At 36.3% G+C, this 19,175-nt stretch overlaps 1 protein-coding gene across 1 annotated transcript in view; it reads right to left on the reverse strand.

Annotated features, from left to right (window-relative positions):
* The window catches only part of dsg2l (desmoglein 2 like), a 39,122-nt gene that overhangs the window by 11,526 nt on the left and 8,421 nt on the right, over positions 1 to 19,175 (reverse strand). Inside the window, exons 5-11 of the mRNA XM_048163064.1 lie at positions 8,786 to 8,946; positions 8,335 to 8,469; positions 7,208 to 7,393; positions 4,744 to 5,009; positions 4,499 to 4,641; positions 4,108 to 4,329; positions 2,062 to 2,283 (exon numbers count right to left, since the gene is read on the reverse strand). Of these exons, the coding sequence (XP_048019021.1) occupies positions 2,062 to 2,283; positions 4,108 to 4,329; positions 4,499 to 4,641; positions 4,744 to 5,009; positions 7,208 to 7,393; positions 8,335 to 8,469; positions 8,786 to 8,946 (1,335 nt within the window). The remainder of the gene's footprint in view (positions 1 to 2,061; positions 2,284 to 4,107; positions 4,330 to 4,498; positions 4,642 to 4,743; positions 5,010 to 7,207; positions 7,394 to 8,334; positions 8,470 to 8,785; positions 8,947 to 19,175) is intronic.

Genomic DNA, 19,175 nt, shown 5'->3' on the forward strand with positions numbered 1-19,175 from the left:
AACTTATTCTACTAACCTGAACAGTCTACTAGAATGCCTAAAGTAGAACACTGAAATAAAGTGTAACCAAAAAATATAATAATTGATAATATAATAATTTAGAAACATGGAGAATGAATTTCACTTACAATTAGGTGTAACCTTTACCAGTAACACTGCATTGTCATATGTTGTAAACTCAGTACAGGCTTCCTTGTTTACGTCCGAATGCCGGCTAATTATTGGCCGGATCCTGTGTCAGCATGACATGCATGCGTCGTGCTGCTCACGTGTTCAGCTTTGGCATATCCGCTTGTTAAGTCGTGACGTAAGGAACACCGTTTCTGGGTCCAAGCCTCAACTAGTGATGGGAAGTTCGGATCATTTTACCGACTCAGACTTTTGAGTCTCGTTCAGCAAAATGAACGAATCTTTTTTCGAGTCATTTCAGACCAGACTTGACATATTGGTCTAATATATGTATAAGAAGATTGCTCAAAAAGGACATAATGACATAAATTAAAAGCAAATAACATTTTGAATTTTGAATTTTGAATTAATGTTAGTTTAAAACATTAAGGTTATGATAACTTCAGCTTTAACAGTTGTAACCCAAACAAAATGGAGAGTTACAGTTATTTACTTAGAAATATAATGTGCTTGGGTCACACAGCCTGACTGTATTGACTGTATTGACTGCATTGGTTTAGCGTATGGGTCTGTCACTTGATTAAGGAACGACTCAAAACCCGAAAGACTCATGAAAAGAGCTACTCAATTCTCTTTCCGGCTCAGACTGCATTGGTTTAGCGTACGGGTCTGTCACGTGATTAAGGAACGACTCAAAACCCGAAAGACTCATGAAAAGAACTAATCAATTCTCTTTCCGGCTCAGATTGCATTGGTTTAGTGTATGGGTTTGTCACGTGATTCCGGCTCAGACTGCATTGACTGACACAGGTGAACTACTACTTGCAGTACAGAACCTATAGAATATTGCGCATGCGCGACTGAACGAATCACCCCCCGAGACGACTCGTTCTTCCCGAGTCACATTAAAGATTCGTTCAAAATGAACGAATGGTTCAAGAACGACATCACTAGCCTCAACTCGTTTCACTTGCAAATGCCATCGGCGGCCGTTTATGAGCGCTATTTATTCATATTAAACATGGTATGTTTAATATGAATTTGGTATGGAGATAATTTGGTATGGAGATAAAGGTTATAATTATAATGTTTTTGTAATATTACACCACACTGTGTGCACCGTTTGTTGTTTTTCTTGTGGTATGAGATAGAGCATTTGGACCCGGAAGCGCTGCCGCGTGACGTCAGACTTAACAACCGATTACTGAGTTGGAGTTCAGACATAAACATGGAAGCCTGTACTGAATTCACTACGTATGACAACGGTTCAAACAAGTCATTATTTTTGTTTTGTTTTTGAGCACAAAAACATTAAGGTTGAACCACTGTTGTCACGTTGACTATTTTAACCATGTTTTCAACTACCTTTCTGGATGTCAAAAGGTGCAATGACATTGCTGCCTATGTGTGGATCAGATATCCTCAGATTTCATCAAAAATATCATAATTTGTGTTCCGAAGATGAACGAATGTCATACAGGTGTGGAATGACATGAGGGTGAGTATACTTCATTTTTGGGTGAACTAACCCTTTAAATGTATTACTAATTGTTATACGTTTAATTCATCTTTATAAAAATGTCATTTTACACCAGTTGTAGTGTCCGAAGAAATTTTGCATGCTCAAAGTCTAGCGTGACCACGGTTTTAGGGTGCAAACCGTTCCAGTGCAACTGAACTTAGACTGCCTACTACAGGTAGTCTCGGGTTCTGTACTGTGGTGGACTCCCAAGTAGGCATGACAGCTTTCACATGACCAATTTTTCAAGTGAACCATGTTCTGTTTCGAACTAAACTGTCCGTGTGAAAGCAGTAAAAGAAAAGTTTTTCTAGGAAAACACACATTTTACTTTTAAATTATGATGCAAGCATTTCTATGTTGACAAACAGCACATCCTTAAAGCAAGAGAGAGATTAAATGTTGCTACTCACATAGAAGGAGCAGCAGTCCCAACAACATTAGAAAAACACCAGATACTCCAAATCTCGAAACTGTTTTTTCTGGCAGGCAAACTTTTGATGCGTCACATGTGCAGACTTCTATCTGAAGCATCTGACCAGCACAGATCTTTCCCTGCTGGTCACTCACATCCACAAACATATGGTACACACCAGGCCATAGTGTTTTTTGAGATCTGAATATTGCTGTAGTGTCTGAAAATATGATGTTAAACATGAAGACATAAACAAGATTCATACATGATTAATGCAACCTTTTTTAATGCAAAAATTCAGTACTAAAATTAGTTACTAAAATGTTTTAGTAATTGCAGTGCTTCTTTTACTTCACATTCTTAAGCCTATTCTGACGGGATGTGGGCAATGCAATAAGTTGTTTTTCAGAACTTTTTTATTTTTTAATTGCATTCTTGTGCTTGTAAAGAAATGTCCTTGAAAATAACCTCAGGCTGGTGATGCACTAGACTGCATCCAGTTATTTATTCACTAGTCTAACAAGTTCATTGTCCTTTTGTTTTTGTAAAATTTTAGTTTGTGTGTTTTATTCCTGTTTCCCCTCATTAGTCCTTAGTCTATTAGTCCTTGTGTATTCAAGCCCTTGTGTTTCTAGTGTTCATTGTCAGGTCTTGTCCTTACATGGATGTTTCATCTGCATGCTCAGTTCTGTTTCCTGTGTTTCTCCGTTCCTTGGTTCTTGTGTTCTTTTGTTGATGTTATTAGTAAATAGACATTTCCCCCGGTTTCACAGATAAGGCTTAAGATAATCCCAAACTAAAATGCATATTGTAGCTGTTTTAACTGAAAGCAACTTGCACTGACATATCTTAAAATATGATAGTGCCATTGTTTTGTCTCAAGATGCACACCAGTAATGTTTTTTTTTCTAGGGTATGTTTATAAAAGCTACTTAAATGCCTAAACCTGGCTTAGTCTAAACCATGTCTGTGAAACCAGGCCTTAATCTGCATTTGGATCCTCTCTCCCTGTTCCTTTACCCCAGAGTTACAATCAGTTACTTATTGATGGTTTCCATTTCAATGGAAAATCTAAATGCAACACTTATGTAACACTTCCTTCATGCATCTGTATCTACAGCATTATTCTCATGAAGGTAGTTTAAAGTGCTGTATCTCATTTCTCAGTCTTTCTCTGTATCTTCAGTGAGGTGCGCTCACTGTTTATTGGGTCCAGCTGATAAATGGTGTGTGCTGCGCAGTTCAAAAAATCTTTATGCTGCTTTTGGAGCATTTGCCATTTGATGTTTCTCATAGCCTACGCAACGCAAATGATAAATTTGTAGTAGCACCAGTGGGAAAGTTTAGTCGCGCCGGCACGGAAAAAAGTCACAAAATGATACCATTTAGTCAAAGTCTGGAGCCCCCATTTACAGTAGATCGCTAATGGCAAGTTAGGGCTGTTTATAGTATGAGCTTAGCGGGAAACTCACAGGCTCCACGTGAGAACCATGTTGGAGACCACTGGTTTACATTGTAGACAAAGTGCAGCGCTTCCATGTTCCATGTTATTGGTCAACACTATACACGTGAGCAGCAAGACGCATTCATGTGATGCTGACGCGGGAGCTGGCCAATAATGAGTCAGCGTTTTGACGTGAAACCTGAAGCTCTGCACTGTGTCTACAATGTAAACAGCATAGGAGAATGACAGGGAAGAGAAGAAATTGTTGAATAAAGTCATTATTTTTGTTTTGTTTTTGTAGACAAAAAGTATTCTTGTCACTTTATAACATTAAGGTTGAACTACAGTAGTCACGTTGACTATTTTAATGATGTCTTTAGTACTTCTCTAGACCTTGAATGTGGTATATTTCATTGCTTTCTATGGGAGATAAAAAACCTCTTGGATTTCATCAAAAATATCTTAATATGTGTTCCAAAGACGAACGAAGGTCTTACAGTTTTGGAACGACATGGGGGTGAGTACTTCATGACAGAAGCTTCATTTTTGGGTGAACTAACCCTTTAAAATTTACACACAAGACAACAAGTTTTTCATTACCGTTGAGATGTTCGACACGCCATGACTCCTTTGTTCTTTCGTCGTCCACATTGAAAACAAAGGGTGCTCCATTGGGGAAATGATCTTTGTCCACAGCTGTGACATAAACCACATGCTCTTCATAGCACAGTCTTTGAGACTGATGGATCAGCACAGGACAGTGGTCATTAAAGTCCTTCACTTGAATGGCAATGGTACCTGTAGCAGTTTTAGCTGGAATTTCTGTAACGGAAGTGATATATTCCTCCCATGAACTTAAATGCAGTTTAAATGCTTGCAACACATTGAACTATACATTGAAACTCCATTTAATGTTTTTTAATAAGTGCTTTTAATAATAACCTTTGCCAATGCTAACTGTTTTACATATGTATCACAAAGGCTGACTTACCATTGGTGATGCAGATTATGTGGGCATAATATGTGTTATTGATCAGAAACTTGGACTCATAATCTGGAATTTTATTGAGTCTTATATCAGCTGTCCTCTCATCTATAATCAGCCAGTTGTCAACATCTTTTCCTTTTGCATACCTAAAATGGATGAAATGAGTACTTTTATTACATCATCTGAATAAAACCACAAGAGTATGTTGTAAAGGGATGTTCTTTTTCACAAAATGTTTGTATTCTCACCTCACGTTATTAGCAATTAATAGTGTGTCACTGTCTATTGCTGCGTAATTGGTTATGACTTTTCTCAAATCAATAGTGGTGCTTTCTTCAGATATGGTGATGACTTTGACTGCAGGTCTGAAGCGAGGGCCCTCGGGCTGGTTGATCACCCTGACTCGGACGGTGTACGTCTTGCTCTCTGTTATGACTACTGATGAGTGATATTCTGCCTTGTTAGAGACAGACACTTGAAGCCTTACTTCCTTCAGCTCTTCAAAGTCCAGTTCCTTTAAAGGTGAACAATGGGTGAAAAACAGGAAATGGGGGATGCAAGATTGTAGGATACGTCTTGCTGAACATTTGAAGTATGCTGAACAAACTGCTACACATTTATTCCTGTTCCATGAGTTTCACTTATAATGTTGGTAAGACCTTTACATCATAATTAGTGATAAATTTAAAAAATAAATGGCTACTTTCTACCCTGTTTTTGACCCTCTGGCTTGAACACTCTGTTTAAAGGGTTGTGTCCCAAATATTAGATTCATTATGCAGTGTAGATTGTTACAATTTCAACATAACAGGAGTTATAACAAAATTGCAAAACTCAGGCAGCAAATTTGCACTGAACTGAAATGAAATGCAGAGATGCCATTCTTCAACAACTAACAACTTCACAACATTTGGACAACTTAGCAGGCATCTAGATCTATTTTTATTTCAAGTGATACTGTTGTAGTCTCTTTCCCTTCACTAACAAGCACCAGTGGACGGGCCAGAGATGAAGAAGCATTGATCTGCGCGTGTGCAGGCCGTCATGTGCTGATGTATCTCTTTTACATAATAAGAAAAACAAGTTGCATTGGCAGCTTTGTTTCATTAAGTTATTATTTGCCTTGTTTTTCTCTCAAAAATTGGAAAAGCCAATATTGCAAAAAAATCATATTACTGATAATATCAAAGCAGGGATCAAAACAACAGGGCATCAGTCATTTAAGTATGTTCATTTTTGGTTTCTAAACACTTTCTTGATGTAATGCCACTTTGACTGTCGAGACGAAGTCTGCTTCAGAGCTTGCTTCAGTGCGGGCTCGGCAAAAGTGCACATCGAGGGCGCATATCGACCTCAAAGGGGGAGCTCGTGAGCACTCTTCTGAAACCTAAAATGACAATTTTGCAACTGGAAAAACTGAACGCTTCTCTAGTAAGGAAACGGATCTGCTCGTGCACGAGGTTAAAGCGCACGAGCAGACCGTCTACGGGACAAGCTGGATTGCACCAAAGCTTTTTGTCTTTATGGCGCATATTACAAACGCTCTCTTTAAATAACAAAAAAACTATTGCGTCATTGACTTTAGACCAGGTTTCAGTTGGTCATTGGCACAGTCCATTTCAGTTGCCTCAAAATAGCAATGCACCATGAACACTAGGGTTGTAACGGTATGAGATTTCCACGGTATGATAACCGTCTGAGTAAATATCACGGTATCACGGTATACGGTATTAAACAATCAATTTTATTTATATCATCAATTAAAATGACCAATAAATTAATTAAAATGTTTGTTTTCTCTATTCAGATTTCAATAATCAAAAACAATCAAATACATTTAATAAATTATTATGGATTAGAAATTGAACAACTTTTATTAATACTTAAAATTCAGAAATTCTGCTTTGACTTAATTCTTCTGGCTTTTATTTTTTTAATACAAATATTATCAAAAATTATGGAAATGAAATTAACTTTTTTATAATTATTTTGAGAAGTACATTCTATTTAACAATCATAATAAATTTGTCAATTTCTTCAAGTTAAAAACCGGTCTTTTATTTTGACGGGATGTAGTGAAGAGCTTTGAGTTTCAGTGTATTTGACAATGGTTTTTCTCAAATAAAATGATGAAATGCTCATTAAGCGCTATCTCAGAGCAACCGTGGATATGTTTGTGTTCATGTCCTCTGATAACGAGACGGCAAACACTTAAAAAACAATAAGAGCGCCGCACATACCGTAAGTAAGCAAATGTACACGATATGATAATCGTAGGTGTTCATACCGTGATATATCGTCATACCGGTATATCGTTACAACCCTAATGAACACACACCTAATTTTCAGACCAGCATGCCCATGGGTGTACAAATGGGCACAAATGCATTTGCTATTTAAACAATGTGGCGCAAGGCATAAAAAGGATAACTGGGTCAGGCTGAAACTAGCAAAAAACACTTGTGTTGCGCCTGGTGCTGCATTGCGCCTGGTGTATGCCCCATAAGTACATATGAAGTGCGCCATTTGGGACAGGGCCTATGTTTCATGCCAACTTTGTGTTTTTAAACAATCAGAATGTAATGCAGGTTTTGCAAAGTGGCAAAAGTGTTATTACAGTTAAAAACTATATTGGAATAGCTAGTGTGCAAGGAAGAACAAAGCACTGTTTGTAAAGGCAAAACAGAAAAAAATACTGTTTTATCAGCTTACCTTGTGGAGAATCAGGATGCCTTCATTGGTCTTGTTGTCTGTGGTTATGGAGAAATAACCAGCTTCGTTTCCTGACACAATAGTGAAGACAGCCAGCCAGTTTTCAGTATAGATGAGATCAGCATCAGTCACTTTAATTCTTACCACTTCCACATTTTTTGTGTTTTCCTCCACCGAGCACTCAAACTATAAACCAAACAACATGATTACACATACATTAATAATTAGGGTTAGTTCACCCTAAAATGCAAATTAAGTCATTGTTAACTCCCCCTTGTGTTTTTCTAATGCAGTATGCCGTTCTTTCTTTTTCAGACCACAAAAGCAGAATTTTTCAAAAATGTTCCACTCATGCTCTTTCATATAATGGCAGTGAATAGCGACGAGCATTGAGCTTTTTTAAAAAAGATGAAAAGCATCACAGAATGGTCCGATGCTCCACATGTTGCATATTCCAAGTGTTCTGGGGGTATACGAACAACAAAAACAAACCGGAAATTACTGTATTATTTCACGAAAATCCTGAACTTGGCCATTGGTCTTATGTGCTCAGCTGCAAGACATGCTCGTTCGTGTAACTCTATTAGCACCACAGTTTACTCCGTCTCACCCAGAAAAAGCACACAAGTTGAAGACCAACGGTCAATGTCAGGATTTTTGTTAAATAATACATATATATATATATATATACACACACACATATTTTTTTTTTTTTTTTTTTAACCAAACCCTATCGTATATCCCCAGAACACTTGGAATATATGACACTTGTCGCATGGGACCACTCTTGATGCTGGCTGCTATTCTTTACCATTATATGGAAGAGCATAAGCAGGATATTTAAAAAAATTAATCCTTTTGTGCTCCGAAAAAGAAAGAACGGTAGGGTGAGTAGATGAAAACATAATTTTAAACATTTCATTTCAGTTAAATACCCTGTCCTTTTAATGCTTGTGATGTGTAATATAAATATGCAATATAAAATATAATACATTCGTTTTACATGTTCCCATCTGCATAAATCTATCCCCAACATCACATCATGAACTAAAGATATGTCATTTTAAGTCATTTGGTGTATGTTGCAGTAGCTGAGATGTGGTTGATACTCAAAAAAGAAACCTTACAAAGTTTTCCTCCAAAGTAGGAATATTGTCATTGACGTCAAGTATTGTGATGACAGCTGTCCCAGTCCCTGTAAATCCGTTTGCAGCTCCATTCATATCGGTTGCTTTAATGGTCAATGTGTATGTGTCTTTTTTCTGTGATGAGAGAAGAACAAACTTCAGTCTCATGTGGAGGGAAAATATCAGCAATACAATTAGAATTCATTTCAACAGTTCAACAGTCTGTAGTAAAATGGCCCAGAAAAGTAGAAGAAATCAGTTTTCGGAATGTCAGTCAATGGGAATTTATCAATCTTTAATCTAACATTTCTTCAAGAATAAATTTGACACCTAAGGCTGTAATTAACTACACAATATGTTTTAATGAGTCTGTATGTTAAGTGGTTCAAGCTAAATTAAATACAAATTGCGCAAACAATACTAATTTAAATTCATGTTAGTGACTGTATACCTCTCTGTCTAGCGTGTTTTGCATGACGAATATCTGACCAGTCTCTCGATTAATGTAGAACATGCCAGCGTGACTCTCTTGAACAATGCTGTAGGAAATTTTTGTATGCAGAGTTCCTTCTTCATCTGCATCTGTTGCTGTGATTTTCGTTATAAACGTGTCTGAAAAAATAAGTACAAGGGTAGAGATACATTTTAAATACAAATATATTTCATGAAATCTTAATTCAAAGGCATTCAAAAGTGTTCAAACAACCTGCTAGAGCTGTATATTATATTTTATATATATATATATATAATATACAGCTGTACTGTATATATATATATACATATATATATATATACAGTACAGTCCAAAAGTTTGGAACCACTAAGATTTTTAATGTTTTTAAAAGGATTCGTCTGCTCAACAAGGCTACATTTATTTAATTAAAAATACAGTAAAAAACAGTAATATTGTGAAATATTATTACAATTTAAAATAACTGTGTACTATTTAAATATATTTGACAAAGTAATTTATTCCTGTGATACAAAGCTGAATTTTCAGCATCGTTACTCCAGTCTTCAGTGTCACATGATCCTTCAGAAATCATTCTAATATGCTGATTTGCTGCTCAATAAACATTTATGATTATTTTCAATGTTGAAAACAGTTGTGTACTTTTTTTTCAGGATTCCTTGATGAATAGAAAGTTCAAAAGAACAGCATTTATCTGAAATACAAAGCTTCTGTAGCATTATACACTACCGTTCAAAAGTTTGGGGTCAGTAAGAATTTTTATTTTTATTTTTTTGAAAAGAAATTAAAGAAATGAATACTTTTATTCAGCAAGGATGCATTAAATCAATCAAAAGTGGCAGTAAAGACATTCATAATGTTACAAAAGATTAGATTTCAGATAAACACTGTTCTTTTGAACTTTCTATTGATCAAATAATCCTGAAAAAAAAAATATTGTACACAAATATTTTGTACAATTGTACACATTAAATGTTTCTTGAGCAGCAGATCAGCATAATAGAATGATTTCTGAAGGATCATGTGACACTGAAGACTGGAGTAATGATGCTGAAAATTCAGCTTTGCCATCACAGGAGTAAATTACTTTGTCAAATATATTCAAATAGAAAACAGTTATTTTAAATTGTAATAATATTTCACAATATTACTGTTTTTACTGTATTTTTAATTAAATAAATGTAGCCTTGGTGAGCAGACGAAGCCTTTTAAAAACATTAAAAATCTTAGTGGTTCCAAACTTTTGGACTGTACTGTATATATATATTTATGTATTATAGTGGGAAATGTAGCAAACTAGATTAAATAAAATATAAAACTTAGTTTAATGTTTATTTTGTTTCAAGTAACAAAAATGTTGTTTTCATGGGTTTGGACCCTGCTGAGAGTTAACAGCTCATACATATCCTGAGCATGTGCACAGGCTAGTATGCCACACCTCTGACCACTGTATGTGTCCTTGTGGTGCTATCAGCCAGTCAGTGCTGTCATAGCATATTTTCCTGCAGCTCCAAAGAGATTAGTCAGTTGCACCAACAACAGAACTGTATATGAGCAGAGTTTACATACTTTCTTTGAGCTTTGAGATGAACGAGAGCGCTAAATGCTCCATTAATTCAAGGGAAATAGATAAGGACATGACAATGCTGATGCACTAGAACTCGTACAGCCCGCTCCCATTCACTGGGCATTATCCTGAATTATGAAATGCAGCAAACAGGGTACAAAGGCCACTGCACATGTAACAAGGTTTGTTGATAAGGGAAGGAGGAGGATGGAACTGGCGAAAGGTAAACATAACTTTAATAATAAAATAAACAAACAACGAAACGAAAGTAAAGCAGCAGCCCCTCATGGATAATTGCTGCATTAACTAAAATAAAACCACAACATAAAGACCCAGTCGGACAACAGCGAGCTTCTGTCCCACATCCATCGCAGCCATTAGCAGACTTCCATAGCTCTCGGCCCCACCCCTCTTTATGCCAAGAGCCCTCTAAAAATTTGTGACTGACCACTAATTTGCTTGCAAAAATCCTCTATAATGCAGCGTGTGTTTTGAGCAACTGAGGGCACTGCTCACTATAGTACTAAATAATGTGATCATTAGTCTGACTCTGAAAACTGGAGGTTTATACTACACAGATTGACCCCTAAATCATAGGAACTGCTTTATTCTCCCTGATTCTGGAACTCAGAGGACAAACAAGTAACCAAGGCAATGTTTTCACCTGATTTTAAAATGAGTTCAGTTCAAACACAAATGGTCAGGTGATGAGACACATCACCGTTTACACCTGGCAGTAACTTGCAATCAAATTTCAAAGGGAGGGTCTCTGATTTTATGATTGCATGCATCAGTGTCATTGTTACTGTGTGTTGATAAAGCAAAAATGACGACGAAAGTAAGAAAATAAAGTGTGAAGGACATTTTACCAAATGCGTAGTGTCACAGTTATGCTCAGTTTTCATTTTCATTGCCTGCCTTAGTTATCTAGTTAGATTTCCTTTCCTTCAGTTAATTATCTTGTCTATAGAAGCACTTCAGTTCTTTTAGTTCTTTGTGTGGTGTTGTTTGTGTATAGACACACTGTTACATTATACCTTCTTGTTGGAATACTTGTTTTGTTTTATATATTTAAAGTGATCTACCTTATTTGAACTTTATCATCCTTGTCATCTTTGTGAAGCTACCCGTGACAGTAGTTTCTTCCAAATATACTCGGATTTTAATTTAAGCCCAAACATGACATTTTAAGCAGGATTATTTTAGTAGAGTACCTGTAATGGTTACAGTTTATTTCAATAGTCCACTTTGCAACTACTTGTCAACTAACTGTCATTATATGCAACTACATGTCAACTAATTCTCATTAGAGTATTAGTAGTCTGTCAGGTTAAAGGTGCCCTAGAAATGAAAATTGAATTTACCTTGGCATAGTTGAATAACAAGAGTTCAGTACATGGAAATGACATACAGTGAGTCTCAAACACCATTGTTTCCTCCTTCTTATATAAATCTCATTTGTTTAAAAGACCTCAGAAGAACAGGCGAATCTCAACATAACACTGACTGTTACGTAACAGTCGGGATCATTAATATGTACGCCCCCAATATTTGCATATGCCAGCCCATGTTCAAGGCATTACACAAGGGCAGGACGTCTGGATGTGCACAGCTGAATCATCAGACTAGGTAAGCAAGCAAGGACAATAGCGAAAAATGGCAGATGGAGCAATAATAACTGACATGATCCATGATATTTTTAGTGATATTTGTAAATTGTCTTTCTAAATGTTTCGTTAGCATGTTGCTAATGTACTGTTAAATGTGGTTAAAGTTACCATTGTTTCTTACTGTATTCACAGAGACAAGAGCCGTCATTATTTTCATTTTTTAAACACTTGCAGTCTGTATAATTAATAAACACAGCTTCATTCTTTATAAATCTCTCCAACAGTGTGTAATGTTAGCTTTAGCCATGGAGCACCATCAAACTCATTCAGAATCAAATGTAAACATCAAAATAAATACCATACTTATGCGATTAGACGTTGCATGATGAACACTTTGTACAGATCCATTTTGAGGGTTATATTAGCTGTGTGAAGTTTGTTTATGCTGTTTAAGGCAGTCGCTAGCTTGGGGGCGGGGAGCACGAGAATTTAAAGGGGCCGCAGCCTGAATCGGCACATATTTAATGATGCCCCAAAATAAGCAGATAAAAAAAAAGAATTAAAAAAAAAATCTATGGGGTATTTTGAGCTGAAACTTCAGATACATTCAGGGGACACCTTAGACTTATATTACATCTTTTAAAAACACATTCTACGGCACCTTTAAGGTAAGTAAAATAAGTTGACGTACTTACAAAGCTGCTTATAGTTAGTAGAATGTTGGGGAGCATCAAAATAAAGTGTTAGCGGATATTAAGGCAGTCTAATGATTGCTACTTGACATGTACTTTCAAAGTTACTTATAGTTAATAGAATGCATGTCTGAAATGAGTTTCAGGGGTACTTTATTGAGCAAATGCTCCCTACAAAGTCATTGGATGATATAGCAGAAAGGAAAAAACTCAGCTGTCTAAACTTTCAGATGCCGCAACTTCCCAGGAAAGATCAGTCATTCTCATTAAATTAAACCCTTTTTTAAGCAGAATGGAAGCTGTGGATAAGCTGTGTGTTTGCAGAGTGGAATCTCCTGCTACGTTCTTATGTGTCTATTGTGAAATAATGCACCAGAGCATGAAAATGTTGGCAAGACTTTATCTGTGTGCCTGTGCTTACATGCTCCAAGCATGAAGATTCCTGACTTTTAAAACTCAACATTCAGTTAATCATTGTTTCACAATGTGTGTTCTGAAAATTGATGCATACATATGTGCATTAGAATGTGCGATTCTTATTATCTGTTCAGGTTGGTATATATATGAAACAAATGGTAATTACTTGTAAAATATAAGGAGGATCTGATGTTAAATTAGATTGTGTTTATTTAAAGGTCAGTATTTACTTTTTAATGTTGGGGCTGTTGTGTATCAATCTTGGGTATACCACTTATATATGACACTATTTATTTATTGATTTGACTTTTTAATCTGTACTTTTATTTATTCCATCATACAGTATGAGGTGTTGCTTACCCTTTTGCAATATTTGCCAATTTGCACCAATACTCCATTCAAATCATTGTGCACCAACACCGAGCAAGCCACTGGTCCTAAAAAGTATGCACAAGCCTATACTGTCACAGATTCTCAAAGGCAATATTTAAAATGAACTCAGTAGCAGGTTTCTCAGTAAAAACTTGGATGAATATGGGTAAGTAACAGATTAATGTAAATGATGAGAACAATGCTTAACTTGAATGAATGTCTGATTTTTACAGGTGAATGTTTGTATATGATGGGTGAAGACAACAGAGATAAACAGCAGAGATAAACAATCAAACAGGAGAAAATAAAGAAGGTAAATGAAGGTATATATGGACAGGTAAGTAAATCCAACAAGAGTCTGTGAGTCTGAACATGGAGTAAGACCAGATGCAGATGGTAAGTGAAACAGTGGTACATGCAATCCAAACAGATATGGCTGATTAAGAAAAATAACACTTCTCCAGCTGTAGCTGGGTTTTTCTTTGTGTGCAAGAAAAACACTGGACTAAGACCATTCACAAATTACAAATGTCGTTTTTGCACCCTTGAAGGGCACTCCGAGAAGGGGAAGCCAGGGGCATTCCAAATGAAAGTGAACAACTGAATTCCTTCACAAAGGGCCCTTCCACAATCCGTTAGCGAAGGGAACATGCAATGGTCACTTCAAGGAAATATTTTAATCATCTATGGTCATGTGACACAGCATGGCAAATCCTCATGATTCAATTTAAATCTAAATATGGCGGGAGAGTTTGAGTTAACATAACAATAATTTAAGTTGTTTTGTTTTGTTGTGATATATTACGCGTTTTCATCATGCATTTCATATCAAGCTTTAAAAAGTTCACAGATAAGAAATGTGTTTAATGCTTTGTGTGTTTAATGCTTAAAGGGTAAGTTCACCCAAAAATGAAAATCATCTCATGATTTACTCATCTTCAAGCCATTCTAGGTGTATATGACTATCTTCTTTTAGATGAACAGAATCTGAGATATATTTTAAAATATCCTTGCTCCTCGAAACTTTGTAATGGTTGTGAATGGGGTGGGCACATTTTGAAGCAAAAATTAAATGTATCCATCCATAATAAAAGAAGTCCATACGCGGAATGCGGAAGCGCAGACGATAGAGCCAAACAAAGGTCATGAATTAGAAATCTAAAATTAGACATTTTGAAGAGAAATGTCAGAGGATTTTGCTATAAGAGGAGCTTGAGTTTGTTGCACAGCCCTGTTTGTTTAAACTGCGAGAGGCACCTAAGCTTATGCTACTCCTACATCCTGTGTTAGCATTAGCTGTTACGCTTTTTTGGCTAAAGGTTGCAGGCTTGCCTTCCAGTGGCTTTGTATTTAATCAATGCTTTCAGTAGCCATCTTTGTGTAATGCCAGTTCACCTGCATACCAAGCATTTCTATGACTACTATCTTGTTTCATGTTGCATGACACTTTCTTTGTTGTCTGAATTACTATTTTTGGATCTTTGTTTGCTGTTGGACTGCCTATTTGGGTTTGGTCACTGATTACGATTCACTGTTTCACGTTTGGTTTGTTTGCCCTGGACTTGCTGATTTGTTTAATAAACTCCAGTAAAAGCATTCTAAAATGCCTCCAGCAGTGGATCCGATGACACATCTAAAAGGAAATTATATATATATACTTAGTTAATATTCAGGCTGCTCTACTAGGCTGATCTAATATGTATGCAAACATATGCATCGCGGCACTGAGCATGTGCACAATATATTTTTGCATAATATAATTTATTTTGGATTTAGCTTGTTTACATGAAGGTTTTTCAATCTAATTGAGCCATCAGTCTTAATACTAATGGATTATTTGGTTAAATGTAAACATAGCTACTAAAACCTCAAGAAGAGAGTGCGATGAGCTCGCCAGATAGAACCCCCACCAAACAGGTTCTAAGTAGGGAGGCTGTTCATACCTCCTTCATTGTGTCCAAATGTCCATCTGTGAGGGACTGCCAATATAGCACTGGATTTTGTTATTTTGAATGTCGAGGGTTTTTGCAAATGTTATCAGTTATGGAAAGTGACAGCAGCAACATGTACGTTCCAGCACACAGCTTTCAGGCCGGATTCACACCACATGCGTAAAGAGAGGCAAGTCCTGATATTGCTGAGTTACATGCGTTCCTGGGTCAACATATTTTGTTGATCCTGGAACAACATTCTAGTCTGAAAATTTAGTCTTAATCCTATTCCTACCCCTACCCCTAAACCTAACCCTACCCATAAGTTATCCCAAAAATCAGAGGGAAATGATAGATGAATAACACTGATGTAGAAGCACCAATTCATGATTTTAAGCCTAAACTTGACATAATCTGTAAACTTGTCCCTCAAATCCGATTGGTTGATTTGAATGTTGTTCCAGGATCAACAAAAATGTTGACCCAGGAACATGTTGAACTCAGGAATATCAGGTTATGCTAAAGAGAGCGTGAGCAGCACATATTTTTTCGGTGCCCATGTTAACAGATTATAGCATTCAGACCAGATCAGAGCAGATGTGGCATTACTGCAACCGTTTCAAAGCAAAGTCTATTTTCGCTGCACCACTTACGCTGAATTAAAGCCACAGTGCATTGTCAAAATTGACCTGATGAACAATACTCGTCTGTATTTGCAGTATACAAGCCACGGTTCAGCTGAACGCAACAAACGCTGCCAGTGTGAAAGCGTAATTGCCGTGTGCTGCTCCTGCTCTGCATGCGCACAGCTTCTGCGCTGCCTCCACACTGCTTGTGCATCCAGTGTGAAACAGGCGTCAGTGTAATGCTCCAGTTAGCCTTGGTTATAGACTGATTAGAGCATGACTCACTGTTTGGAATGCTTGAGAGAGGTGAGGAGGGGACAGTGATATAAAATGGTTGTGATGGGCACAGTAAAGAGGGGGGCAGACAGGCTTGTGACGTCAACTATTAAAAAATTAAAATATATAAGGCGATAACTAGGGATGCACTGAAATGAAAATTTTGGTTTTCACTGAAATGAAATTCTGGATGCACTTGACCAAAAAATGCATGTTTCTATCTTTTATTTCCCCTATTCCATTGTATTTGTATAGATTTGTAAAGCGCTTTGAGGTGCAACTTTTAAAGGCACTATAAAATAAAGCTTATTATAATTATTATTATTATTATTATAAACGCATGTTTTGGGGCTTCTCTTGTGAGACTAGCGTTAATTGACCCATAACAAAGCGCCATCTGCTGTTTTGGAAGAGGAAGTTGCTCAACTGCATTTGTGAGAAAACCTGCCTGAACACATCTGTGAGAAAATCAAGCCGAGAGATCTTATAGAAAGACAAGTGTCATACAATCATAACAGACAGGTGTGTGGTTGTATGCACTAGATTTGGTATTTGTTCAAAGGTTACATGGATGGTTTGTATTTATTTGTGACATATGATGTAGGCTTATTTATTTATATTTGAAAAACACAATACATATACATAATTGTTACTCCTCTGCGTTTTCGCTCAAACTGACCTTTGTATTTGCACATCACTTCCTGTTTATTTGCGAGTCGAGTTTTCCTTTGCAAAGCAGATCATGTTTGTTTGCAAAATGCTGAATTTGTTTGTTTAATTATGGCACAATATTAACTGCATAGAAAATTGGCCTGTATTAAAAATTATGTTAAATATGTAAGCAATAAGCACTCGAGACTGTGCTGTATCGTGAATAAGTCACGGCTGAAGGGCGTTGTTAGGCACCACGCGAAGCGGAGTACCTGCAACCCTTTCAGCTGTGACTTATTCACGATACAGCATATGTCTTAATGTGGTTTGATGCATGTTTCTATCTTTTATTTCCCCTTATTCCATTGTATTTGTATGTTCTTGTAAAACACTTTGAGGTGCAACTTTTAAAGGCACTATAAAATAAGGTTTATTGTTATTATTATTATTATAACCGCATGTTTCGGGGCTTCTCTCATGAGACTAGCGTATAGCAAACAGCAATAGCAAAGTGTCATCTGCTGTTTTGGAAGAGGAAGTTGCTGCATTTGTGAGAAAACCTGCCTGCACACATTTGTGAGGAAAATCAAGCCGAGAGATCTTATAAAAAGACAAGTGTCTCATAACAGACAGGTGTGTTTGTTCAAAGGTTACATGCCATTTGTAGGATGCATTCAGTCAAGCATTCAGTTACTTTAAATTGCAGAGATAGTAAATAGTAAAAAACCCTCTATGCTTTCACTATTTCTTCATCTATGCTCTCATTATTCCTTAATCCCTCCCTGTTCTATATTATATTTTCTTGAATGATGATGACTGAAACTTTGTATTACTGGCACTTGTCGTGTTGTTTGCTTTCTGAAGATCACTTGTTGTATTTCTCAAGTGAAAGTCGCTTTGGGTAAAAGTATCTGCTAAATGAATAAATGTATGTAAATCTACAAGTTACTAAAGTCAAGCAGTGTATGAACTATAACGTGGACTTTGGGGGAGCCCACTTTTTTTTTTATAAGGGGGGGGGGGGGCGCTTTCGTGTGCCTCAAAAGAGGACTTACAATATTGTCATATGACCTATATTATGCAAGCACTATATAGGATAAAATTTACCCTATTATACTTTATCAACACAAATGAATAGGTGAAACAACAAACATCCACCCACAAATAGTCTATAAACAAAGCATCAGGCTGTCTTTGAGTTCAAATGAACAACTGTTAAAGTTACTCATCAGGCTACAGAAGAATATCATAATTCCTCCGTTCAATTAGGCCTAAGACATCGAGAGTCACGCAGACCTATAACAACCCAGCCACAAAACATAACTGCGAATAACATGCCTTACATTAACACAGAATCGACCACAACTCCTTTTATATTTTTTCTATGAATCTTTGAGTTAACATGTACTAAACATGAATGGAATTTGCACTGCAATGCCCCCACAACTTGATTCTCATGACAAGAATAGCATGTATAGTTATCTTTATTGAAGTGAATTAGGTTTAAATCGCCGTCATGCATGCATGAATGAATGATATTTTTGCAATTTCACACATAATAATCCATGATGATCACATTACACAAAACTGAAATTGCACGTCAAAATAACACATTGTCAATATTTGAAAATTTCACAAATCACGTTTTCTAGCTCCCCTGTAGTTCGCACCCTGAAGTCAAGCATTCACGTACTTTTTTCAGCCTACACTGTGAATAACTCACTGTGATAACTGTATGTCTGTTATTTGTTTATTGCACTTTTATGATTAATCAGTTGAGAAATGCAAAAGGTTCATAAACTCTTTCTTGCAACTGTAATAGACTTTAGTAGTATTTAATCATCATAAGCATTTTCCAAATGAGAACGTGGCATATCTTTTTCCTAGTATTAATGTATTTTTTCCATTTGTTATATCTTGTGCTAGACATTTGTGATATAAAAAAATAAACATATTAAAAATAATAAATGGGTAAAAAAATTTTAACCAAATTGTACACCTCCATAAATGAGAGTTAAGAAACGTTTTATACTATTTAGCATTTTTTTTTTTTCTTTTTCATTTTGAAAAAATAATTTTTAGACATTTTAAAACAGCACCTGCCAGGTCAAGCCATGGTAATGTTATGGTAAATTTTTGTACTTTTAGAAACTTTTTAGTTGGGAAATGTCTTCACTTGACTTTTTCAAGTGCATAGTCATATACAAGTTGCACAAGCAAGTGTTCT

This window comes from Megalobrama amblycephala, linkage group LG17, assembly GCF_018812025.1.
Source record: "Megalobrama amblycephala isolate DHTTF-2021 linkage group LG17, ASM1881202v1, whole genome shotgun sequence".
NCBI lineage: Eukaryota > Metazoa > Chordata > Actinopteri > Cypriniformes > Xenocyprididae > Megalobrama > Megalobrama amblycephala.